The sequence below is a fragment of the Bos mutus genome, chromosome 6, assembly GCF_027580195.1.
Source record: "Bos mutus isolate GX-2022 chromosome 6, NWIPB_WYAK_1.1, whole genome shotgun sequence".
NCBI lineage: Eukaryota > Metazoa > Chordata > Mammalia > Artiodactyla > Bovidae > Bos > Bos mutus.
In genome coordinates, this window is record NC_091622.1 from 55,558,016 (window position 1) to 55,584,439 (window position 26,424).

Consider the following 26,424-nt stretch of genomic DNA (forward strand, 5'->3'; position numbering starts at 1 on the left):
AATTGTAATCTTCTCTTAGCAATGCCAGTGGGTGACATGGGAGTTTAGAAATCGTGACACTGGTTTCAGGGGAGACAAAGGGAGCTGTGTATATAGGTCACTCAGAATCTTTTCACCAAAAATAAAGAATTCATCTCTGTTAGATGTCAAACTACTGCCCCTTTCTGTCCTAAACTTTGATTTTGCTTCTTAATAAGACTGAAGCAAAGTTTTTTATAAGCAACTATGATTGATATCTGTTTCTACCAAATAAAAAATGATCAAGCATTTGTACACATGGAAGGAGGACAAAAAGACAAACACTTAATAAAAACACATTCAGCATCTTGCTGACGGTTCCCTATAAACATATAGACATATGTGCCATTTATCTATCTATCTATCTATCTATAAATATCTACACTTTTAAAAATGTGAGCTGTTACTATGTAAAAACAACTTTCAATGAAAATAACATAGTAATTCTATGTGGTTAGTCTGTTTTCACTGAAGCAGTATTTTCATGGTTTTAAAAATTAAAGACCTAAGCCTTATTCAACACACAAAAATTCATACTAAAGTTCATGAAATTCTTATACTAGGCTTACATCATAAAGATGAACTCCATACCACAGAGGGATTTATTGGTCCATTGTAAACATGTAACTTTTAAACATGTGTGGGTTGATACATTTTATTTCAATAAAATGTGTCTGTTTAATTTTTAACTGCCACAAGTAAATATGGCTAAACAGATTTTCACACAAGTTGAAGCTTTATTTAGTACATCTATCTTAAAATGCAGACTCTGTGGCATATGTGAATTTTACTATGAGAAGCCAAGGGGAAGAGGATAAGCACCTCAAAGAAATTAGCATTTAGCTCGGCCAGTGGAGGCCAGAACATAAGGACAGACCATTCTGATAGCCAGTTGACAGGAGCAATGTCGTGTGTTTTAAGAAAATACAGAAACAGAGAAACTGTGATATCAAATATGTGTCTCATATTGAGTATCACAACTGTGGAAGACTTTCTGAATTTCAGGCAATGAGTCACAATACATATGTCTGTATCAAATACTCTAGGGCTTGGCAAACTTTCTGGAAAGGGTCAGAGAGTAAATTTCCTAGGCCTTCCTGGCCAGACAGTTTACAGCAATTACTCAACGCTGCCACTGCAGCACAGAAAGAGCCATAAGGCAACGTGTAAATGAATGAGAGTGTCCGGGGACTGCTGCCGCCGCCACTAAGTCACTTCAGTCGTGTCCAACTCTGTGCGACCCCACAGACAGCAGCCCACCAGGCTCCCCCGTCCCTGGGATTCTCCAGGCAAGAACGCTGCAGTGGGTTGCCATTGCCTTCTCCGGTCTGGGGACTAGTAAGACAGTATTTACAAATACAAGCAGTGAACCAGATTTAGGTTACAGGCCAGTTTGCCAACCTCGACTCCAGGTGATAGTTCGTGACTTTTTTTTAAAGATCAAGTCAAGAGAGAAACACTTTTACATTACACCTGGGCAGCATATACAATACACAGCATGATACGTGTATTCACGTATGATACCCTGGCTGTAGGCACTGCACTTTGATACTCCTTATTCTACTTCATGTTTGTTTGGTTTTTGTTTGGGGGCTTTGGGGACACCATCTGAAACCACTAAGTTGATCTCATAAATGGAAGTGAGTGACTCACAGTCTGAAAAATGTGGCTCCAGTGTGAACAGCATTGGGACTTTTTATTTACTGAATATCTAAAGTAATAATGGAAGCTTTTCAGTGACAGATAACATTTACTGAATGTGTTCTATATGCCATGCATTGACATATGTTCAAGGAGTCTAGCAATTTATAAAAGACAAATACTGCTCCACAATAGCTAGTATTGTTGTTTATGCATAAAATAGGATACTAACTATAATACCTATGAACCTCATTAGACTATTTTGAAAATGAAGCTTTTAGCAAATACCACATATTCAGTCATTTTTCCAGGTCACCAATATTCAAATAGTTAAGTACCAAGAAGTACTTTTAAAAATCAAGTTAGTATCTACATTAAAATGACAAAAGGTTTTAAAATCTAATGCTTTAGGTAATGAAGATGGCCTTATCTATATTATTTAAGAGCAGTAACGTTTATTGTACTGATATATTGACAGTCAAGGTCACAACAGAGAACTTTTAACTTCCCTATCTCTACCTCTCCTGCACCCTTCCAAAAAAGATAAGATACAAAGGTTTAGACTCCATCCACAAACCACATGTCATTTTTAGATCAATTTTAGCCATTAACTGACCCATAGGATGATACAAGGTGGGGGAAAAAAAAAAACTCAAGGAATAGAAAAGACGCTCCAAAATCTATATTAGAATGGTTACTATGCCTGCATGTTCAGTTAAAATCAGCCACAGATAAACTTTATAAAACCAATCTTTCAATTGTTGTTTTCCACCTTAAGTAACTACTTTGCATTATCAACAGCTAAAAGTGAGCTCCATAAAAGCAGAGATTTTTGTCTACTTTTTTTCACTGCTATATACCCCAAATTTAGAAGAGTCCTTGGCACTCAGTAGATTTGCCCTAAATATTTGTTGCATGAAAGAACAGTGAACAAACAACAGTGACTCGTCGTCTTGTTTATGTTTTGATATTATGGCCTTCAAAAACTAATAGACAATGTAAATTAATTAAAAGCAACATATTTAAAGATTGCCTGCCATTTCTAGCTTGTTTATTAAATTTCTGACTGGGAAGAAATTCATGTGAACATTTTTATAAGGATAAAGACTTACCTTCTTTTTCTACTCTAAAAACAAAAGTTCTTTGTGTTGTAACAACTTCAAATTTGTTGTCTCCTTGAACTCGTACCGTAGATATAGCAGAAAGGGGGATTATTCCTTTTGAATACTTCTCCTGTATTGGTTAGAGGAAAAGATACACAGAGAAGACACATTAAGATAACATTCCCTTGATCAAAAATAGAATGGCATGGTATTTATAACTGCTGCTGTTTCATAATCTCAATCTAAATTTTTAAAAATCACATACAAACAGCATATATCCTCATATACACTTAATAGCCCAGAAAGGAAAATATTAAGTATCTCTTCCAAGTGAGATGTCTTTTCAATTTTCTCCTCATCTGCATTTAGGCAATGAATCACATTACAAACAACCGTACTAGAATAGCAATACATCGTTCTGAAAAACAGCAGTATGTTCTTTGAAAACAGTCTAGTCAAAATGATTTTATGGTGTTTGCAGGCATCTGCTGGCCATTACAGGTACTGTAACTGAACCATTTCAAAACTTGCTACACACTGTGAGCAAGAATATTATCTAAGAAACCAGACTACTGGACTTCTATCAATTAACCCTATTAGTCAACACTCTGATGATGAAAATCTTAATCTCACATTGCATCACTTTTTAGTCTCCAGGGGCTAAAGAATAAAAAGATACAGATTCAGCTGTTTGCAATAGGCATATACACAGTACAATTTTGAAGGTCATTCCTAAGATTCTCAATGACTTTCTCAGTCTGTGCTTTCCTGGACCATCCTAAACCATTTGGCATAATAATCACCCCACAATTTCAACTACTTCCCAACAATGTAATATTGACTGGGCCCTGTGTTGGAAAGAAAAATTCCAAGAGTACTTGTACATTCACATTCAAATAGCCGCAAAAACAAAAATAAAAACAAACTAACCTGAGAGACAAGTTTAAAAGTGAGTAAAAACTATGGGAAATAAAGAGTACAAAGATGAGAACTGTCAGTTCTCCTTTTAAGAAAGCAGACATTTTCACAGAAGTAGTGACATTTGAACCTGACTTTAAGAAACCTTAAGTTAACCAAATAGATATGTGAGGAGGTGGGGCCGGGTGGTGGTGGCAGATTCTGGCTGGAAAGACTGAGTAATAGAGGAGTCAAGTAGAGAAGTAAGAGGAGCTGCAGTGTAGAATCAAAAGAGATGACGTAGAAAACATTCATCAAGGCCACATTATGCAAAGTGTTGAGTATCAAAAGAAGCTGGACACAGATGAGGCTGAAAATATAAATCAAGGTCACATTACAAAATGTCTTGGGTGTCAAGAGAGTTTGGACACAGCTCAATAAGGTTTCTTCTACAATTCTCTTCCAGCATCCATGGAGCCATTACTTTTGAGTCAAGTCCCAAGGATCTGAAACAACCGGTTAGGCAAAGAACCTACTAAGTCATTCCATGCAGAGCACAAGTGTCATGTTCATATTCCTCCCAGCAGCAAACTACAGCTGTACACAGCAGATGGGTAAAAGACAGCTGCATGAGCAGGAAGATGGGTCTCCTGGGAGGTTTCTCCTCTGCCAGTTGAGGACATACATTATATTCTCATGGTATTCCCTCTTAGTTATTTGACAGTTTCCTCTGCTCCGCTGTCTTCCTCTATCCCCGATCCCTGACTTCACGTATCCATCAAAACCCTATTCATCTTTATGTCATCTTCAATAACAATGCCTTGAAGATGTTCCTTTGTCCTCTTAAGCAGCCAAAATCAAGTAAGATATTTGAATTGTGATTTAGGAATATGAGGAGGTAACTTCCTAGAAAAAGGAGAGGGATGTCAAGGAATGAGTACTTACAGAATAACTTTTTCTTCTCCTTATTTTCCATTTTGGGGGTTTTAGCTTCTCTTCCTAAGGGAAAAAAATCCCTTCTTACTATTTCAACTACCAATTTTATGGGGAGAATTCTAAAATCTGTCTCTTCCTCTATTCCTTGTCTATTTCTACCCAATCCACTCCCATATTTTTGCATCATCCATGGTACCTCTAACTGTCCCATAAGCACCTCAAACTCTAAAACTGAATTATCTTCATCTATAATGGTCTATTAAGATATCACTTCTTGGTCAATTAGTCTTCAACAGAATAGCCTTTGACTTGGGCTGCTCTTCTGCACCCACATGACTTGGGAGTCCCCTACAATGTCAACTTGCTCCCCGCTACTTCCTGATTCCTGAAGCTCCTTCACACATCATGGTTCTCCTCAATCCAGTGACACCACACACTCTGTTCTGCAAGGCACCATTTTACATATCCGTCTTCACATACTTACTGCTTCCATTTCTTTTCCTGTTTCAGCATATGAAAGGGAAGTCGCTCAGTCGTGTCCGACTCTTTGTGACCCCGTGGACTGTAGCCCACCAAGCTCCTCCGTCCATGGAATTCTCCAGGCAAGAATACTAGAGTGGATTGCCATTTCCTTCTCCAGGGGATCTTCCTGACCCAGGGATCGAACCCAAGTCTCCCACATTGTAGGCAGACGCATTAACCTCTGAGCCACCAGGGAATTTATATTCCTGAAAAAAGTTCTCCAACTCGGCTTTTCTCTCAGGCCCCTCAACCTGATCCAGGAAGAAAACCTTAATAGGAACCTGTGCTCTTCCTCTATAAAAATTGCTGCTGCTGCTGCTAATTCGCTTCAGTAGTGCCCGACTCTGTGCGACCCCAGAGATGGCAGCCCACTAGGCTCCCCCGTCCCTGGGATTCTCCAGGCAAGAACACTGGAGTGGGTTGCCATTTCCTTCTCCAAAGCATGAAAGTGAAAAGTGAAAGTGAAGTCACTCAGTTGTGTCCGACTCCCAGCGACCCCATGGACTGCAGCCTCCCAGACTCCTCCGTCCATGGGATTTTCCAGGCAAGAGTACTGGAGTAGGGTGCCATTGCCTTCTCTGTCTGTAACAACTACTAACTCTAATTTAAATGATGATCTTTATATTTACTTGTGATCATCTGATTAATACAATCTTTCTAAACTGACTGTGCATCATAGTTCTATTTCCTTCACCACCTTTCACATAATCAGTATTGTATATTTTCTGAATGAATGAATCTTATGTCCAATCAATCATAATCATACAAATTCTGACAGCTCATTTTTAGTATTTTTCTAAATTTATTTTTTAGTACTTCCACCAGCCTATACAGCCTACATCCTGATAAATTAATGCCTTATTTACTTCCCACTCTCCTGATTTGCTTCCCTACTTTCAGCTAGTGCTCCTTCTCACTTTTCCTGCTTATTATTGTTCAAATGCCATAGTTGGAGAGAATAAAGGAAAGATTCATGAAGATGAACAAGATGGGCCTTGAAGTTTGCACAGGATTTTCATGGACTGTAATGTCTAATGGATTCAGAGGAAGAGCAAAACCATAGAGGTGAGACTACATGTAAAGATATGCCCAAGTTTTTCACAGTTGTACCCTGATACTGTTGAAAAAAGTCCCTGTACAGACAGACATCACATGACTGGTTTAGCAAAGAAAAATTCAATAAATACAGGCAGGTACCAAGCTGTACTAGACTACTAAGGACTCTAGGAATTGACAGGAGGGAGAGACTGTCTCTCCACTGTCAGGCAGCCTGAGAGACGTGAAGAGGCCCAGCACCCTTGGAACAGTGAAAGGGTCTACCTGACTGTAAGTCTGTACTGGCTGAGACCAGATAATGAAAAATTCAGAGTATTCAAAAGCAATTATCACTTCTAGGTGGTCCACTCTCAAGTTGCAGTTTGCCTAAGGATTAGAGGAGTTTATAAAACACATATCTCTAATGGGATAATTAACTGTTTGTTGAATAAAATTTTACCATTAACCAGTTTTTCAGTAGAGAAAAGTCAAACGGCATTGTAGGGAAAGACAGGAATTTTAAAAAGGAGATTTTCCTTCCACTAAATCTCTTCATAGAATTTTTTTTTTTTAATTCCTTAAAAACATAACAACTCACCCACATATCTACAATAATGTTGTTTAACAGGTCAGTACTTATAGAAGAGTAATAGAAAAATGAATCCCCCAGAAGTGATCAAAATGTACTTAAGAAGCAAAGTATTATGTCACTTGAACTTTAGGAAGTTGCACTTTCTCTAAAGGCTCATTTATAACTATTATGAATTATCAAGATCAATCTCGAAATTTTTTAACACTGTAGAGGTGACTTTACATTTCCCTTCCAGCACACGATAAAGACAATACAGAGGGGGAAAAAAAAGGAAACTCAATGACACCAGGCTCAAAATGCCTGCGTTTTTCAGAGTGTAAAATTTTCCTGAAGGAAAGAAATTCTAAAGCATCCCCGGAGCCTATAACACACAGATATTTAGGTCAAGTTTGTCATTTATCTACCACTTGCAGACAATGAAAGGACCACGGGGCAATTCTGCCCACAGCTGAGTGAGAGGAGGGTGAGTCAGATCTCTTGGCAGGTGACAAGATATCAAACCTGCTGGGATGATGCCATTTTCAGTAATACAATTGAAAAGGCCTTGCTGAGACATGATTGAGTGGCACTGAGAAAAGCAGAAGAAAACTAAGGGAATAGGCAACTCTGCAAACTACCTCCTGAAAGCCCGGCCACATGCCCCTCAAGTGTATATTTAAACACTGGAAGGGACTTCCCTGGTGGCTCAGTGGTGAAGAATCTGCCTGCCAATGCAGGAGACACAGATTTGATCCCTGGCCCAGGAAGATCTCACATGTCACAGAGCAATTAAGTTCATGTGCCACAACTAGTGACCCTGCGCTCAAGAGCCCTGGAGCTGCAACTAGTGATGAAAACTCCACACCCAGCTGAGATGGCAGCTATGGCCCCACCCGTGCCCTCTTTTCACTGGCCTTACAATCCTCTCTTCCCAGTCCACCAATCCAGCCCTTCAGCCAGAAGGGTCACAACAGAAACCACATCTCCTTTTAGGAAACACCTAATCTAGTGGTCCTGGGGTTCTTTTGCCAACATGACACCAATCATCTGAATAGTAAAGGAAAAAAGTGCCATAGGAAACAATTTAACATTTTAAAAAATTTTAATGTGAAGCTAAATAATTTGTTATATACATATATATGCCATACCACACGGCTTAGGATCTTAGTTCCCCAACCATGGATCAAACCCAGGCCCTTGGCATTGAGAGTATGGAATCCGAAACACAGGACCACCATAGAAATCCCTATAATAATTTGTTTTATCATAAACTTTTTGTCTCGATTTCAAGCCAAGGCTGCATCATCTTTATTGCATCAAGGCAGGTATGTGCTCGTCTCCTCAATGCAGTTGAAATGAGCTTTTAAAGGACAGAATGAATCTGGTTGGTCAGAGATACTAGACATCCTCTCCCCCAGAAGGGGATAATGAGCCTGATGACAGGGAAGCCTGTCTCACTTCTGAATAGTTTCCTTCCTCATTTCAAGCAAATCAGAGAAGGGCACAGGTGATGAAGAAAACCAGGGGTGAGATTGCATCAGGTACAGAGCATACATTATAACCACCCTACGTACAGAAACTGCCTGGATATTCAAATCAACAAGCAAACTAAAAACAGCAGCTAAGGTAGAAAACTAGCATTTACAAATATTCATCTCATCATCCTGCAAACATTAAAGAGGCATGTTTAAACCTACCTGATGGTTTATAGTGATCCCTGCAAAGTGAAACCAGTGAACACTTCTCTAAACCTCCTACTATCCTGTGTTTTAGCCTGCAGTGTGTATTACTTTATTTCTAAAAGCTTATGCTCTTCGTCTTGTAGCACTAAAGAATCAATATATGAAAAGCAATCTACCTCAATGTTCAAGCCAGAAATAACACCAATATAAGGCAGTGAAAAATCTCTAATGAGAAGATGATTTTAGATTATAAACTTTAAATAAGAGAATGTGGTTAACTGTTGTTTGTATATTAAAAGAATGTGCAGTTAAGATTATAAAATTGTATGATTTTGACTAACAAAAAAATAAGGTATATTTATTAGTACCAACTTTTTATTTAAGGAAATTTTCAAACACATAGAAGTTGAAAGATTAGTACAATGAACATTCATAACCTCTACCTCAATTTGACATTTGTTAACATTGAAACCTTTTTGTTTTACCTAATTATGCACGTGTGCATATACATATACATCTATAATATATAAATATGCTTATATATAAAGTATATATAGAGAAGTAAATTCAAGACATTTTCAGATTTCATGACACTTCACTCCAAAATATCTCAGTCTACAGCTCTTAAGAATAAAGACATTCTCATACCTAATGAAGAAGCACCTGATGAAAACAGTACATGTCATTAAGATTCAACTGCTGAAAGAATACATTTTAAGCCCTTGCACTTTAAGATTTTCAATGAGCTGGAACTCCAAACCCAACCTTCTCAGCTTCATCAGCCATTAGTCTCCCTCACATTCACTATTTTCCCACCAAAGAATCTGGGCAACTCATTCTATCAACTATCAAGTCCTGTTCTTCCTGTTTACGTACAAACTCCTCTTTCTTCAAAATTCATGGCCATTTGAAATCTCGTGCAAGAAGCATTCCTTGGTTCCTTCATAGCCCTTCTAGAGAACAAAGTAACTTCTCCTTTGTGGTATTGTTCTCTAAACATTCTTAGTGCTACCTAAAATAAAGGCAATTTCTTATATATCTGTATATCATCTATAGCAATTCTAGTAGTTTGCAGGAGATTCTCCACAAATAATTGTTAGATACGTAAGTTTTTAAAAATCTCAATTTTATGCACCACAAAAAAGTTAACCTATGAAAAGAGTTAAGTGTTTTACTCTATGCAAATTCTTTTCATCCTGATAATCCAACACCTAAAGACCAAATCATGTGCTTTGTTTATTGAAATAAATTCAGCACACACAGGACAATCTTTTAAAACTGTAAAACATACTTACCTTATCATTATTGTAATAAGAAATGCTAAGGCCATCAAATTTCACCCATCTCTTCTGAAACATGCGTTTTCTGTAAAACACATGAAATTGTCATTTCACATTATTAAGAACCATGAACTTGGATTTTAAATGCATTTGTACCATAACTGTGTTTCAGTACATTCCCATTTGTTGCTGTTAAAACAGTGAAGAAAATAGGCTGTGACGATGCAGTTTAGGCAATGGTACAAAGGAAAGAAAATACATACAATGACACTTTCTAATCAGTGTTTCTAGGTGTTTTTAAAAAGGATACTTCTAACAGGGTCATCATTTTTAAACTGTAACTTACTGTGTCATTCCCATACCTGTAAAGTGTGGACAAAAACACGATCATCACATCATATCCTTTAAAGGGATAATCCCTTAATGAAAACATTAATAATAAGAATTTTTATCTTTCATTAAGATTATAACATTTTATCTTAGCTTTTAAATCTCTGCTTTGGAGCATTAATAATGTTTTGCTAAAATAACAAAGCTTTGTCAATTGGATTTACATAGATATATTTAATTCTGATCAAATAAGCTGAAGAGGCCCTGTCTAAATATAGAGAATCATTTGCAATCATCCAAAATTCGCTGAAACATTAACATTTTGAGAAAAAGAATCATATGAAAGGCAAATGCAGTTTGAAATGGTTGTTGACTCGAGAAGCAAAGCAAAATTATGTCATCATATGTTCTCTATTTAGGCATAAAGGAGGAAAAAAATCACCCTGACTATATAAGGGAAAACTGAAGACCCACTTCTACTTGGGCTTGTTTTTATTTTTCAGTCCCTTTCACCAAAGTCAGACAGCCCTAAAGGTTTTGACTGTCTATTCTCTACATGACTCAGCGTGAACTGACATAATCGAGATACCTTTGGCCTTTATTACAGATAATATACAAAAACTTCCTATTTTAAAAGTCATCTCTAAACTAAGTGGATAACCAGGTCTACCTTTTCCTTTTGCAGTTTTCTAACACATTTAAGTTAAGGAAATTGTATAACTTTCTGTGGTTTTCAGAAGATTTAAAGATAGAAAAAACACTTCAGAAAGTGTGGAGAACTTGTCTTCCGGGCTACTTCCTGAGCCCACACACTTGTTACACTAATGAAATACAGCAAGCCGCCCACGTTGATCATTAGCCAAATTATTCTCCTTAGATAAAATTAGAGCAAATTGATCTGAGAGAAGTTTCAAAATCCATTGGTGTGGACAACATTGTCGCATATAAGCCTTCAGTTAATCATGAAATTGTAAGACTATGATAAGAGCTCAAAAGGTTAATCACGAAGTAGTAAGACTATGACAAAAGCTTAAAATTATATAACCACAACCAACTACCTTGTTCTTTCCGGCTTATTCCCTCAACCTTCTGCTTCTTTTTAACTTCTCTTGGTGTGCCACGTGTTCTCTTAACCTTGCAACATTCAACAGTGTTGGTTTTTACTTTCTTCACAGAACCCAAGGGTTCTTCAAATTGCCAGCATTAAGAGTTACAAGGTAAAAAATACTAAGCAAATACACAATAATTATACATTGAATAAAATCACTAGGCTCATTTCATGTTGATCTGTCACACTTAAAGGCAGGTAACTAGACACCCTCCCTCCCACACAATCTCAACACTAATTCAAGAAATCAAGATTTTGTGTCAGGCGTCTGCCCACCTTACATGATGAATAGGAAACTAGAGAAGGCAATGGCACCCCACTCCAGTACTCTTGCCTGGAAAATCCCATGGACAGAGGAGCCTGGTAGGCTGCAGTCCATGGGGTCGCTAAGAGTCGGACACGACTGAGCCACTTCACTTTCACTTTTCACTTTCATGCATTGGAGAAGGAAATGGCAACCCACTCCAGTGTTCTTGCCTGGAGAATCCCAGGGACGGGGGAGCCTGGTGGGCTGCCATCTATGGGGTCGCAGAGAGTCCGACACAACTGAAGAGACTTAGCAGAAGCAGAGTTCAGTAGTGCATATAATCTCCCATTTTAGAATAAAAATAATCAACATCTGTAGGAGATAAAGGCCTTAGGACCTTCCATTACCCCCCTAATTCCTTGGCTAACTACTCCTTATCTTTCAGAGTTCCACTTAACCACCCACACAGACATTCCTCCACTGACAAACCAATCCAAAGCAAATCACAAAGTTATTCTCTGAAAGCACCCTCTCTTTTTCCTCATAGCACTTAACACAGTCTGTAGTTATGTTTGTTGAGTTGCTGACTCCCACACCAGTCCTTATGCTTTACAAGGACAAAGTCCAAGGATATTTCATTCTCTACTATATGATCAGCAGCTAACACAGAGACAAATATGGTACTAAAAAAGAATCTGTTGACTAAAAGAGTGACATGATTAAGCAAATGTCCCCTTAGCGAAACAGCAAGATGACAAGTAAAACCTCAACTGACCAGCACTCAAATAATCTGTATTTTAAAAGAAAGGTTGGCAGAAGGCGGGAAAACTTCTGAAACCTCAGAGTTAGATTCAGAGTTTCAAAACCTGCCAAAGCACGGACTAAAAAGAAGTTTAAAACTTACTTTAACCTGTCTTACTTAAGACTGTTCAGTTGCAGTCACTTGGACTTAAAGTTTTCTTAGAATTCCATTAGCATGTGGATAGACAGTTTGAGGTCTGAGGCATCATCCAGGAAAATGAGTAGGGGAAGAGGGAGGGCAGACAGCTCAGAGATCAGTCAGAGATGCTACCACATGCCTAGCTACATTTCTCCTCCCAGGCACTGACTACAAAGAACACACTTAATACTTGGCTTTCTGAAGAAAGTCAACCAAAACCTCTGCCTCTGAGAGACTCAACTCCTAAGATACTCCAACCATTTTGATTTTCTCAACTGCCAGGTGACTATTGCATGTGTTCAGCCATTTTAACCCAGTATGTTTTTTACCTTTTTATTTTGTATTGGGGTATTGCTGATTAACAATGTCATGGTAGTTTCAGGTGAACAACAAAAGGACTCAGCCGTACATATACATACAGCCGTTCTCCCCCAAACTCCCCTCCCACCCAGGCTGCCACACAACATTCAGCAGAGTCCCATGTGCTATATAGTAGGTCCTTGCTGGTTATTCCCTTTCAAATACAGCAGTGCATACATGTCCATTTCAAACTCCCTAACTATGCCTTCCTCCCACTACCATAAGTTCACAAAACATGTATTTTTAATTTACATAAATGGCATGGTGCTACAGATCTCACTGTTTCTCACTTTTTTTCACTTAGCACTATGTTTTTAAGATGCTGTGAGATGTGTATCTAAAGGATTAGATATGTCTCTAATCCTTTGCTTCTAATTGCTGCGGTACTGCACAGTATAAAGGTTAAATCTGTCTAATAAGCTATGGAAGATCAGGTAAATAAGACAAATCCCAGCCCACAATGAAATGGAATGAGAGTGTGGCAGCTGAAAAATCAACTGCTCTGTAGTTGAAGACAGCCACTTTGCGATCCTACCATTAAAACATTATTTCTGCTATCATTCATTCATCCAGCCAGGCATCCAATCTGTGGGTACCTATTCTGTGGACACTGTCTTCCAACCATACTGTCTCCTCTCTCTAGATTCTTTTTTGTCTTGCGGCCTTCCCATATGCCAAGAAAATGCTGCCTGCTCCTCACATAGCTGGCTTGTCCTTGAGATCTCAGTTCAAAAGTCATTCCCCTAAGTGGCCACCGTTGAGTAACGCAAATCCTTCAGGTTGCTTTGGCCTCTTGCTCCATTTCTTAATGACACTTAGGAGAATTTTCAATTATACATTTATTTTATGTCCTCCATTTCCCTTACTATTCAATAGATACTGAGATTCTTGAGCACTGAAACCATGTCTTTTTAATCAATGTAAAACCAATGACTACCAGTTTCTAGCATATAAAATATGCTCAATATCTAGTGCATAGAATAACAAATAAATGTATTTCTCATTGTAAGATGCTTCCTCAAATTCTCATTTTATGGATAGAGAAAATAAATTACTAACTCAACGAGTTTACCGTTAATTTATTTTGTTCTTTTCAAATACTAAAGATCAGATTTTTCTGACAAAAACTTTTTAATTCATCAATATTTCCATGTAATTTTAAAATACATTTCACAGTTACATCTTCTTAAAATATATTATTTAAGATATGTGCATTTTGTATCTTCCTATTTAAAGATGCAAATCAACGAATATGTTTCTAAAACTACACATATAATCTATTTTATTCATTAAATGTGTCAACATTAAATTAGCTATTTTCTGCATGTGAACTTTAATACTAAATTCTATCAATTGGTTAAAGATAAGAACTTGTACTTAGATACTATCTCACAATATAAGTCCCCTTTCTGCCAAATGGACACTTGGATTTGAACTGGCAAACTCTAAAATTTAACCAAAATTTCAACTGCATAAAAGGGAGAGCTTAAGATGCACTGTTTCTAAATGTCAATACAATTTTAAATTTAAAAAGAAAGTTATGAATCGTTGACTTTTAAGAATTATCTTTTCTGTGTAAGAATTAAATATTTTTCTCATATATTTATAAACGTCTACTCAATATCCAGCAACTAATTCCAAGGTAAGTATGTAAAATTAATCTATTACAGACAATTAGAGGTTGCTAAAGTACTTTAAAAGCTTTCTCTAACATAACTTATACCTTTCCCTTAAATTTCAATTAACAATTTATTTAGTAAATGTTGAAAACAGACAAGATATAAAAACAATGTCACTCCAGTCTGTGTTCCTATCACATGACACAAATTAGATCTGAAATACTGATAAATTATTATACACAGATTTTAAAACCTCAGTCAATAAAGAACTTATTTGGCACAATAATTTTGATAATAAAAATAACAAACACTTATATAGTGCTTTGTTCTAGACACTGTAGCAAGCTATACATAAATATTAATTCATTTAATCCTCCAAACAACCATAGGAGGCAAAAATATTCCTATTTTACAGATGAAGGCACTGAAGGACTGGAAGGTTAAATAATTTACCCAAGTCACACAATTAATAGAGATCATTTCTATGAAGAAAATTCAGGCAGTCTGGTCCCTAAGTCTGTGCTCTTAACAACTACTCAGAACAGATGCTGGCACATTTTTACAGCTAAGTATCTTGCATATTCCTTCAGGTCGCAGTAACATTTGACCTCCGCCCATTTGATATGTGAGTTCAATTCTGCAAAGTACTTCAGAATTCCTTCAGGAAAAAAGGTTAAAGCAGACAAGAAAAAATATTAGCCTAGGTTTTATACTATTTTGTTGTTAGGATCCTAAAGGGAAACATTGTTTTGAGAAGTTTTGTTTACAATAATTTATAAGGCAGGTGCAGTGTTACTGATTTCTATAAGCTATTCCCTTGAGTTCTGGTAGGGCAGCTTCAACTGCTATCTTAAATACAGTCTCGCCACCTGGTGTTGGTTTTTATTGTCTCAAAAACTGTGTATTTTAAAAGCTCTTTTTAAACAACTGTGTATATACAAACAATTAAATCTCTATGAAGTACTTCCATGAAGGCACTCCTATTTAATTTCGATCTGAAGTGCCAGCAAGGTTTTTATTTTTTTAATATATCTTTTAACTCTTTAAAAATTCGATCAGTATGCTAACCAATGACATTAAAGTGGTAGAGGCTACCAAATTGTCATCTTTAAATATCACACAACTGAAAAGTAACTAAGTCAAAATTTATGACTTTTATTAATCATCACAAACATACTTCTCAATTATTTCAAAAATATCTAAGAAAAAGATATCATAAATATGCTATTTCAGATTCACCTGCCTTATTTACATAGTGCTGAAGAAGCCTATGCATATTTTATCTTATTTTCTGCTCTAACCCTAGCTAGGCTCAATATTTTTGGTACAATTTCCAAAAAATCCAGATTTTTATTTAACAGCTCTTTTTTATTTTAGCTAATCACTTAATCACATAGCTCTTAAGTACGAAGCTTTTAAATCCTGCAGTATTAGTATAAAGTATTTTATAGATACACATTCAAGGAATTATAATATTTCTATAAAATATCAGCACTTTTCTATTCTAAAGTGTATTTCTAGAGTGCATTTCTTCACTTTTAACCAAACCAAAATGATTGTTTCCAAAATAATATGAACCAAAATGAGCTGAGGCCAAAAAAACAAAAACAAAAATTTTCTGAAATCCCAGCTTCCATCTCTGCTTTAAATGAAGAAAAAACAAATTTTAACGTAAAATCTCAAGTGCCAAAGGAGTTTTAGAAGTCAACGATAAAGTACAAATTTCAATGTGTGACTCACAATTTTGCTAATATTTACAAAGAGTTTTGTTCTTACATGACATGGTATATGTAAAACTATGTTAAAAGACTCAGACCTCTCTATTTTATGGAGTCATACTCTGTAAAAATAAATAAATAAAACAACTCAACAGCTTCTAGCTAAGATGACCACTTAAAAGTTTGCATTTATCTCTGCTGCTGCTGCTGCTAAGTTGCTTCAGTCGTGTCCGACTCTGTGCAACCCCATAGATGGCAGCCCCCAGGCTCCCCCGTCCCTGGGATTCTACAGGCAAGAACACTGGAGTGGGTTGCCATTTCCTTCTCCAATGCATGAAAGTGAAAAGTGAAAGTCAAGTCGCTCAGTCGTGTCTGACTCTTCGCGACCCCATGGACTGCAGCCTCCCAGGCTCTTCCGTCCATGGGATTTTCCAGGCAAGAGTACTGGAGTGCGTTCCCATTGCCTTCTCCGCCATTTATCTCTACTTCTCCTAAAATCTCAAAGGATGAAAAAACAAATAAAAATAAATACCTACAAACTAACTTGAACAAAAATGTAAAGAACAGTATCAGGAAATCAAGAAAGCACAAGAAGGGATGGAACCAACTCAGGAGGTTTCAGAGAGATGACTGCTAAGCCTGCAACAGATCAAATTGAAGGCAAAACAAGTTTACTCACAGAATTTCAGAGTCTCAGGAGATACATGCACAAGTGACTCTGGAGGTGACTATAAAGGAAGGACAAGTGGCTGAGAATCAGAAGATTTGTGGAAATGCAATTGACCTTACATTTTTATGTGTGGCATACAGAGATTCTGAGAAACTGAGTCACATAGGAAAGGAGCAATAGCCTGAAAATTCTAATTTTTATCTGATTCCATTCATTCACTTCACTAGCTAGACTGACAGAAAATAGTTACGCTATTTTAATAAACATTAAAACTAAAAATTTTCTCCTCAAACTACAGATAAAATTGGGAAACTTTTTAGTAGCTTGGCACATTCTTCACAAGTGATGTGTGGTTTGAGAAATGGCCAATAGTTTCCGGTATAAAAAAATACTTTTTGTCAGAGATTTAAGATTCAACTTCAGGTTCAAAAGGTGTCAGCTTCCCTGATAATTCAGTTGTAAAGAATCTGCCTGCAATTCAGGAGACCCCAGTTTGATTCAGGAAGATCCGCTGGAGAAGGGATAGGCTACCCACTCCAGTATTCTTGGGCTTTCCTTATGGCTCACCTGGTTACAGAATCCACCCGCAATGCAGGAGACCTGTGTTCAATCCCTGGGTTGGGAAGATCCCCTGGAGAAGGGAAAGACTACCTACTCCTGTATTCTGGCCTAGAGAATTCAATGGACTATATATAGTCCATGGGGTCACAAAGAGTTGAACACGACTGAATGACTTTCACTTTGGTCAGAGACTTGTCAATTTTCCATTACATCTGCTTTTCACTGAAAGGCTGACTACAGGACAGCATTGTGGGGAGGCTGGAGGTCCCCACCCACTACAGAGCAGGCAGAGAGTCACTCCACAGAAGCAGCCTTGGAGACCCTGGGCACTGTCTTGGAAGTCAGCTCTGACAAAGGAACCTACAGTAGAAGCTCCAGTATCCTCCAAGTCCTGGGTTACTGGCTTCTAAGTGATCCCTCAACCACTGCTTGGGATTTGCCCCCTTTTTTGATATTTGACCTCTGGCTTTTTCCCTTTCCCTAGTTCTGTGTTCAACCTGGACATGTAATTCTCTGCCTGATTTTCCCTCCTGATCCTAAAGCCTAATTTGTTTCTTCCATAAAATAACTTCAACTAATCCCTCTATTTATCTCATAGACTTCAGCACATACAGATATCACCTATATCAGTGCCTTTTCACTCCCTCTAGTCTGAAAAGTACTTAGCTAGAAATGCCAGTTAAAATGGTTTTAACTGGCATTTTCCAAAGGTCATTGAGCTGGTATTCCTCCTCCCGAGATGATCTTTGAAGAAATGTTTTCTCAGCCCCTCTGTAACCTCATGATTCTGTTCTCTGTGGACCTTTCTGTACCAACTGTTATACTTTGTCTTCTGAGTTTATCTTTCTTTGTATTTTTTTCTGCCTTAAGAGGAAGACACAAAAAAGACAAGGAACACATTTTGCTCATTGTATTCTTCCATAGTTTAAGTGTATTATATTCACACATTGCTGGATTAGCCTCAAATGTTCAGCTCCTGCTGCCCCAGACTCAGATTTCTACACAATGCTTCTCTATAGTTAAAAAATGAATAATTTTTTAAAGAAGAATTAAGCCTGGTGTGCTGCAGATCATGGAGTCGCAAAGAGTCAGACACGACTTAGTGACTGAAGACCAACAACAAGAAAAAAGTTCTTAAACATCTTGGGAAATAAAATGTAAATTCCTTGAGATACATTGCATTTTTTTATAAATATGCTTGGTGCATTATACCAAATACTGAACACACAAACATTCTTAGGAAACAGTAGGTTAAGAAGTCAATGGGTTTTCTAATTGCAGATATTCTTGGATATTTCAATTGTGCTTCTCCCAGAAGCACATTCAACCATGTTTCTCTTTTCTTTATAGCAATTCACAGGACTCTTCCTCTGAGTCCTATATTTAGGAAATTTTGTAATAAATTCTATCCAGTCTTCCATATTTGCATCTACTCAGACTTACTGAAAAGCTTGAGCTTATGAGTTACAAATAGGAAAGAGGAAGGAAAGAGACTTGGTATTTCATCCTCAAAACCAGTAGTTTTGTTTTTTTTTAAAACACAAAAGACTATTTATTTTTTCATTTGCTTGACCTGTTTGAAACACTAATAACAGGCCCAAGTTTAACATTTTACTAAGTTTTTCTTCATTTATTTTCTAAAACCAATAATATAAATCTGTATTATAATTAGTTCACTCAAATACTTAAATAAATTTCATACTTTAAGCTCAGCTGGAAGTGTTTCCATAGTTCTCTAGTTGCATGGTATTATACAATTATTTTCTTACTAAATATTGGGCAGTTATCACATACGGTGTATTGATTCAGAACTGGCATTTCCATTTCAAAGCAAACAGACACTCAATCATGTGAAATAAATCCAGATTATGAATTTGATTACTTTGTTTAATGTCACTCATGACTGAGGACAGTTTTAAACATTACTTGGAAAAGGATAACTGAGTATGGCTATTATTTGCTTTAAACTGTGTTCTGACAACACTTGTACTTGTCTTAAGAAATTAAACAGAATTTCAATAAGCACACTGAGAGTCCTTGCTCTGCTGATGTACACCAGCATTATCAATAGAATAGATAGATTTACAATCACTACAGTGTTTGAAGTTTAGTTTTTATTACATTACTATAAATTTTTTAAAAAATTGATGTTTTAGGAAAACTGAAAAGAAATGATGTCTAACACTAGGTGTTTTCCAACAACAAACACTGAGTTATCTACCACTGCCAGGCAACCTTCCAGCTGCTGAGGATACTGCAGTAAACAAAATCCAATAGAGATGAGTGTCCCCATGGAGCATTTATGCATTAAATAAATGCTAGTGTATGAGCGATGAGAAAAACAAAGCAGTTAAGGGAGTGATGGGGTATTGGGAGAGGGGGAAGTGATAATATTAACTTTAGTGTCAGGGCCTCAATGCAAAGGAGACTTTAGAGCAAGACCTTGAGGAAGGTAAGGTATAAGCCATGTTGTTCTCTGGCTACAAGCACACAGGGCTGAAAGAAGAAGTGCAAAGGCCCTCAAAAAGGGATTCTGCTTCTGATTAGATCCAGACTTGATAGAATAATAAAGCAGCTTTCCCCTTCTGTAATCTAGGTTATAATATTCAACATGGGGCCCAAGGGAGATGGAGGAAGCTGGTATGAGCTTTCAGCCACACCACTGAATCAGTTTTACGCTCTTATGTCCCACAAGCCAAACATGGCCCATCAGATGGGTTTATAAATAAATTTTCATTGAAACACAGCCTCATTCATCAGTTTACACCTTCTCTGCAGCTGCTTTCATGCTCCAATAGCTGAGTTACTGAGCTCCCACAGACATCATATGGCTATAAAGATTAAAGTATGTATTATCTGAGCTTTTACAGAAAAAAGTTGCTAATACTTTCTCTACAGAATTTAGAACACCATCAAAATCACTGCCACCTGCACCAAAGAGATGTGTGGCCATGAGATAAAGCTCAGCAACCTCTGCATAAGCAATGGATAGGCATCATTTTGTCTAAGTAATGAGCATCAACCGCTCTCACCACAGCCTGCTGCTGCTGCTGCTGCTAAGTTGCTTCAATCGTGTCCAACTCTGTGCGACCCCACAGACGGCAGCCCACCAGGCTCCCCCATCCCTGGGATTCTCCAGGCAAGAGTACTACAATGGGTTGCCATTTCCTTCTCCAATGCATGAAAGGGAAAAGAGAAAGTGACACGACTCTTAGCGACCCCATGGACTGCAGCCTACCAGACTCCTCCGTCCATGGGATTTTCCAGGCAAGAGTACTAGAGTGGGGTGCCAGTGCCTTCTCCCTCACCACAGCCTACAGAGTCTAATGAGAAAAAAAAAAAAAAGGAAATTCTACTTATGGTCTAATAAACACAGGCTTCTTGGCCAATTACACATAATTCTCTTAAGTTTTAGTAATATAATCATAGAGAAGAGCTTTCAAATTTCTTGGTGATATAACAAGCTCCTTTGTTTACTTTCCTAGCTGCATTCTGGTCTACTGGGAAAAGACTCTCAAGTCAGAAAACTCAATTATTTTGCCTAAAATGGAAAAATAAAAATCTCAAAAAATTACATCTTCTAACCTTAGGCTGGTTCAGAATAGAAAGGATGAAAGTCAGAGTTCTGATAACATTCTAACTGTCCCAGAGGTGACCAGTTAATGGTGAAGCTTTCTCAGGTGCCTGGAGCATAAACATACTAACCCTGCAAGAGCAAGGTGCCATCAGAGATCACACAGGAAATCACAGCTGCTGGGGGCTCTGTAAGAGTTTGCTAAATCTTCCAGTGATGCTTAGAGAGGGCTGGGATCTCCCTAATCATTTAAGTTCTACAGAAATGAGAGATCTGAGACTATTCCAGCTCACTGCTTCATTCTGCCAGTGTGTATATTTGAGTAATGACTCATACCTTTGCAATCTGACTATGCATTTACCAATAATATTGATGATTGATGAAAACAGACACATCTGACTATTTTGTCACCCTAATGGAACCAGAAAGGTGACAAAAATACCTGATACTAAGAAGTACTCTGCTTCAGTTTAGTCTATATCTGATTTGCTGAAATATTAACTATATCACTACTAACCACAAAAGTGCTCAGCATGGTTTTTTTCTTTCTTAAGAAATACTATTTCTTCTCCCATTAGTCAACTAATTGTTCTTCTGGAAATTTTTTTGCTAATAAATTTTATTTTAGGTGAAAACAATGCTTTCTAGAAATGATGCATCTTTTCAAGGGAAGAGTAGAGATAACCAGCACAACATAAGGATGCATACCACATCAACTTAAACAGGAGAGACTTCAGTTCAGTTCAGTTGCTCAGTAATGTCCAACTTTTGGTGACCCAATGAACTGCAGCACACCAGGCCTCCCTGTACATCACCAACTCCCAGAGTTTGCCCAAACCCATGTCTACTGAGTGGGTGATGCCATCCAACAATCTCATCCTCTGTCATTCCCTTCTCCTCCTGCCCTCAATCTTTCCCAGCATCAGGGTCTTTTCCAATGACTCAGCTCTTCGCATGAGGTGGCCAAAGTACTGGAGTTTCACCTTCAACATCAGTCCTTCCAATGAACACTCAGGACTAATCTCCTTTAGGATGGACTGGTTGGATCTCCTTACAGTCCAAGGGACTCTCAAGAGTCTTCTCTAACACCAAAGTTAAAAGGCATCAATTCTTCAGCACTCAGCTTTCTTTATAGTCCAACTCTCACATCCATACATGTCCACTGGAAAAACCATAGCCTTGAGTAGATGGACCTTTGTTGGCAAAGTAATGTCTTTGCTTTTTAATATGCTTTCTAGGTTGGTCATAACCTTCCTTCCAAGGAGTAAGTGTCTTTTAATTTCATGGCTACAATCACCATCTGCAGTGATTGTGGAGCCCAAAAAAATAGTCAGCCACTGTTTCCACTGTTTCCCCATCTATTTGCCATGAAGTGATGGGACTGGATGCCATGATCTTAGTTTTCTGAATGTTGAGCTTTAAGCCAACTTTTTCACTCTCCTCTTTCACTTTCATCAAGAGGGTCTTTAGTTCCTCTTCACTTTCTGCCATAAGGATGGTGTCATCTGCATATCTGAGGTTATTGATATTTCTCCCAGCAATCTTGATTCTAGCTTGTGCTTCTTCCAGCCCAGCGTTTCTCATGATGTATTCTGCATATAAGTTAAATAAGTAGGGTGACAATATACAGCCTTGATGTACTCCTTTTCCTATTTGGAACCAGTCTGTTGTTCCATGTCTAGTTCTAACTGTTGCTTCCTGACCTGCATACAGGTTTGTCAAGAGGCAGGTCAGGTGGTCTGGTATTCCCATCTTTGAAGAATTTTCCAGTTTATTGTGATTCACACAGTTAAAGGCTTTGGCATAGTCAATAAAGCAGAAATAGATGTTTTTCTGGAACTCTCTTGCTTTTTCCACAATCCAGTGGATGTTGGCAATTCGGTCTCTGGTTCCTCTGCCTTTTCTAAAACCAGCTTGAACATCTGGAAGTTCACAGTTCACATATTGCTGAAGCCTGGCTTGGAGAATTTTGAGCATTACTTTACCAGCGTGTGAGATGAGTGCAATTGTGCGGTAGTTTGAGCATTCTTTGGTATTGCCTTTCTTTGGGATTGGAATGAAAACTGACCTCTTCCAGTCCTGTGGCCACAGCTGAGTTTTCCAAATTTGCTGGCATATTGAGTGCAGCACTTTCATAGCATCATCTTTCAGGATTTGAAATAGCTCAACTGGAATTCCGTCACCTCCACTAGCTTTGTTCATAGTGATGCTTCCTAAGGCCCACTTGACTTCACATTCCAGGATGTCTGGCTCTAGATGAGTGATCACATCATCATGATTACCTGAGTCATGAAGATCTTTTTTGTACAGTTCTTCTGTGTATTCTTGCCACCTCTTCTTAATCCCAAAATAATTTAATAATCCATGAGAAGCATTTCCAGTAAATATTTCAAAAGGACACTCAAAATTCAGAAAACAATTCTAATTAAACATAATCCCTCTCCAAAGATTTCTCAGTACTGTAAAATGCTTAAAGACAGAAGTTTCTTTGTCAACATCTGAAATGATAAATCTGTTTTAAAAGTATAATATTCAAGGGACTCTGACCTTTTGTGCAACATTCAAAACTCAAAACAATATATCTGTAACAGTGAAGCCTAATATCTAACAATGACCTACTTTTCCCTAACTACAATAACCCTTGTATTCCCAAACAGAACACTGTTATAACATGAGCAAAAGCCAAACAGTGTGGGCAGAGTAATACTAACTCAATCTGTGTTGTTTTTCTTTGCTACAAATTGAAACACAGGGTAGCCCATTTTGGTGCAAAGTTAGAAACTAACATTAAGGATCTAGATGTGAAATTAGGACTTTCAGTTTTAATTTGCTTTCAGAATCTTTTAGCCCAGAATTCCATACAGTACATGGCACATGTCCCTCATATATCTAAAGAAACAGCATTTGCAAAAATGTTATCAAAAGTCTCTCAAAACTGTTTCTGTATGCATACGGGTGGGGTGGGGAGGAGCAGCAGCAACCTAGTAGGTTTAGAAATGGATACACTTGAATTTTTTTTTAATAAGCCCTTAAGGAAAAAAAGAAAGAACACATACCCTTGGGGACAGAGTTTGTCAAGCCATCCGGATTTAACCTTCCTTGTAGATGATCCATAAAAACAGGCATAGGGAGATATTACATTTGAGGAAATAACTGGTGAATCAGCATTTCCACTTGTTGAGCTTAGTGGATAACTGTGCCTATTAACAGGGTCCAAATTTGCTGCTTTTTGAGTCCTTGATTTAGATGGCTTTGAATTTTTTCTTCTTAAACTCTGAAAGCATTCTTCTACTGTTGAATACTCTGATTCTGAAGCAGAGTCTATAGGAAGATTGCTTTTGTCCTCTCGAGGTATCCAAATATCTTCTACTTTGTTTTCACTTATATTTTCCGTCCTGTTATCATATATGCTAAATGGAAAAAGAATGGTGTTAATACTTCCTAGTACTGTATGTGACAAGCCATAGATGACTTTTTCTACTTATTAACAACCAATTACAGAAATTTAAGGCCAAGAAAATCTGAGCTCAATTAATGCTTCTGGATAATCTTCAAAACTCTTTGAGAAAAATAGAACTCTCTCATTATCCTAAGATATATTTGAATACGGATTCATATACTATAAGAAGTAGTGTCTTTTTCTTTTATGTATCATTTAATCTGATCTGTTTATTTGGGGGGTTGAGTGTAAGTACTAAGGATGGAGACTGCCGTGTTCTCTGCATCACAATTTAAACTTCACCAGCACCAGTATGTGGTCAGCCACTTAACAGGCAAGATCATGAACCACAACATTGTGAAGAGAGACACTGGAGATCTTATTTCCACTTGTTGTCCTTTCTCTGCCTCTCCATAAAAGGACTCCAAAGACCCTCTGCTCCATCATCATGCAATAAAACAAAGTGAAATCTTTAGTATTATTTTGCAAGATTAAGGAAAAAAACTAGATGAGGAAAAACTAGACTTAGAAAGTAGCTAATAAAAAACAAGAAAGGTCCAGGACATCAGAAGGTAAAAGCTGTGTAATGCGTAATATTTATGGGAATACACAATTGCTAATTACTTTCCTATAGATTTAAGAAAAAACAGACTCGCTCAGCCATTTATGTATAACAAAACTCAGTACAAAGAAGTTTTTGCTAATCAATGAAACAGATAGGCTGAGAGGTCAAATTACATCCTTCTGGACATGGAGTTCTAAAAACCACCGCTTCCTTGTGCGCGTGTCTGAGTGCTCAGTTACTTCAATCATGTCCAACTCTTTGTGACCCTATGCACTGTAGCCTACCAGGTTCCTCTGTCCATGGGAGAATCCACGGCATTCTCCAGGCAAGAATACTGGAGTGGGTTGCCATGCCCTCCTCCAGGGGATCTTCCTGACCCAGGAATCGAACCTGCATCTCCTGTGTCTCCTGCATTGGCAGGTGGATTTTTTAATGTTGAGCCACCACTGCTTCCTTAAAGAAGGATTAATTTGGCTCCCTCCATATTCTGCATTGTAATAGGTTCAAATGCTTACTGAAGATACTCAATTATTTATTCCAATTTAAAGAAACCCTCAACAGTGTCAGCCTTTGAGAATAAAGCATAAACCAGAAGACAAATGTTAGGTAATGATGCACTATATCAAGTGCTAATAAAACTGAGAGGAAAAGTAAAATTTAACTTGGTGCCTTACATACTCTGTTTAACCTCATGTTGATCCAAATAACTGGATAATTTTCAAGCTGCTTATCACTGCTGAACTTCTACATTACATCTGTAAAAATTCTGTATCTCACATAGTGACATTTTTGGCATTGCCCCTTTCTTCTTCATATTGAGGTAACTTCCTGTCTTTAAAATGCAAACATAGTTACCACATATTTGCCACTCTGAAAAGCAGAAAATGGTTTCAAATATGAAAAGACAAAAATAGTGTGCTATAGATTATAGAATCAATTTACAGACTCTAAATTATTAAAATGAATGCTGTTATCAAAATAAAGGATTTGAAATTTCCAATATAAATTATTTTCTTAGAAATATGAACAAGAGTTGAACAATGAATCGTGTATAACATTCTATTCAAAAGAATTAATCATCATCAATCATGTCCTCATACCTTGATTTGACAAAAAATGAGTTTCTTTCAGTAGTTGTTTCCCCTTTGAGTGTTTCTTCCTGGGTCCAAAATTCATTCTTTATAGATCTCTTCTATAAAAAAGAATATATATATATTTTTTTCAGGGTCACAATATTCTACAAAGATCCACAGCATTTGGGTTTAGTTTTATTAAGCAAATGTCTATTGTTTAGCTCAATTTTCAACAAAAACAACTTAATTAGTGAGACAAAAGTAAACACAGTCTTTTGATGCCTTCAGTATTTTATTTAAATCATTAGTACATATTTTCAACTAAGAACATAAGATGCTAAAACCTGATTTACTTTCCCACTTATTTTTTGTCTTCCAACTTAATCTTGACCAACAAATAAAATACCAAAAGAGCAAAAGTTCTGGAGAGGAAATAGAAGTCTGTCTGTATTTGGATATAAGGAAAAGTAAAATCAAGGGCTTCTGTCAGTTTGCTTTACTTTTTAATGGAGTTTTTCTTTTCTCTTTTTTTAAA

The 26,424-nt window shown here is 37.3% G+C and overlaps 1 protein-coding gene across 5 annotated transcripts in view; it reads right to left on the reverse strand.

The window, feature by feature from the left end:
• The window catches only part of ARAP2 (ArfGAP with RhoGAP domain, ankyrin repeat and PH domain 2), a 188,209-nt gene that overhangs the window by 147,196 nt on the left and 14,589 nt on the right, over positions 1–26,424 (reverse strand). For 4 of the 5 annotated variants that reach the window (XR_011464504.1, XM_070372253.1, XM_070372252.1 and 1 more), the window contains exons 4-8: positions 25,917–26,008; positions 23,869–24,222; positions 9,701–9,770; positions 4,605–4,658; positions 2,772–2,892 (exon numbers count right to left, since the gene is read on the reverse strand). Coding sequence is in view for 4 of the 5 variants with exons in the window: in XM_070372253.1 (XP_070228354.1) it covers positions 2,772–2,892; positions 4,605–4,658; positions 9,701–9,770; positions 23,869–24,222; positions 25,917–26,008 (691 nt within the window). In the remaining variant the exon portion in view is untranslated. The remainder of the gene's footprint in view (positions 1–2,771; positions 2,893–4,604; positions 4,659–9,700; positions 9,771–23,868; positions 24,223–25,916; positions 26,009–26,424) is intronic. The other variant, XM_005886678.3, reaches the window with a different exon arrangement.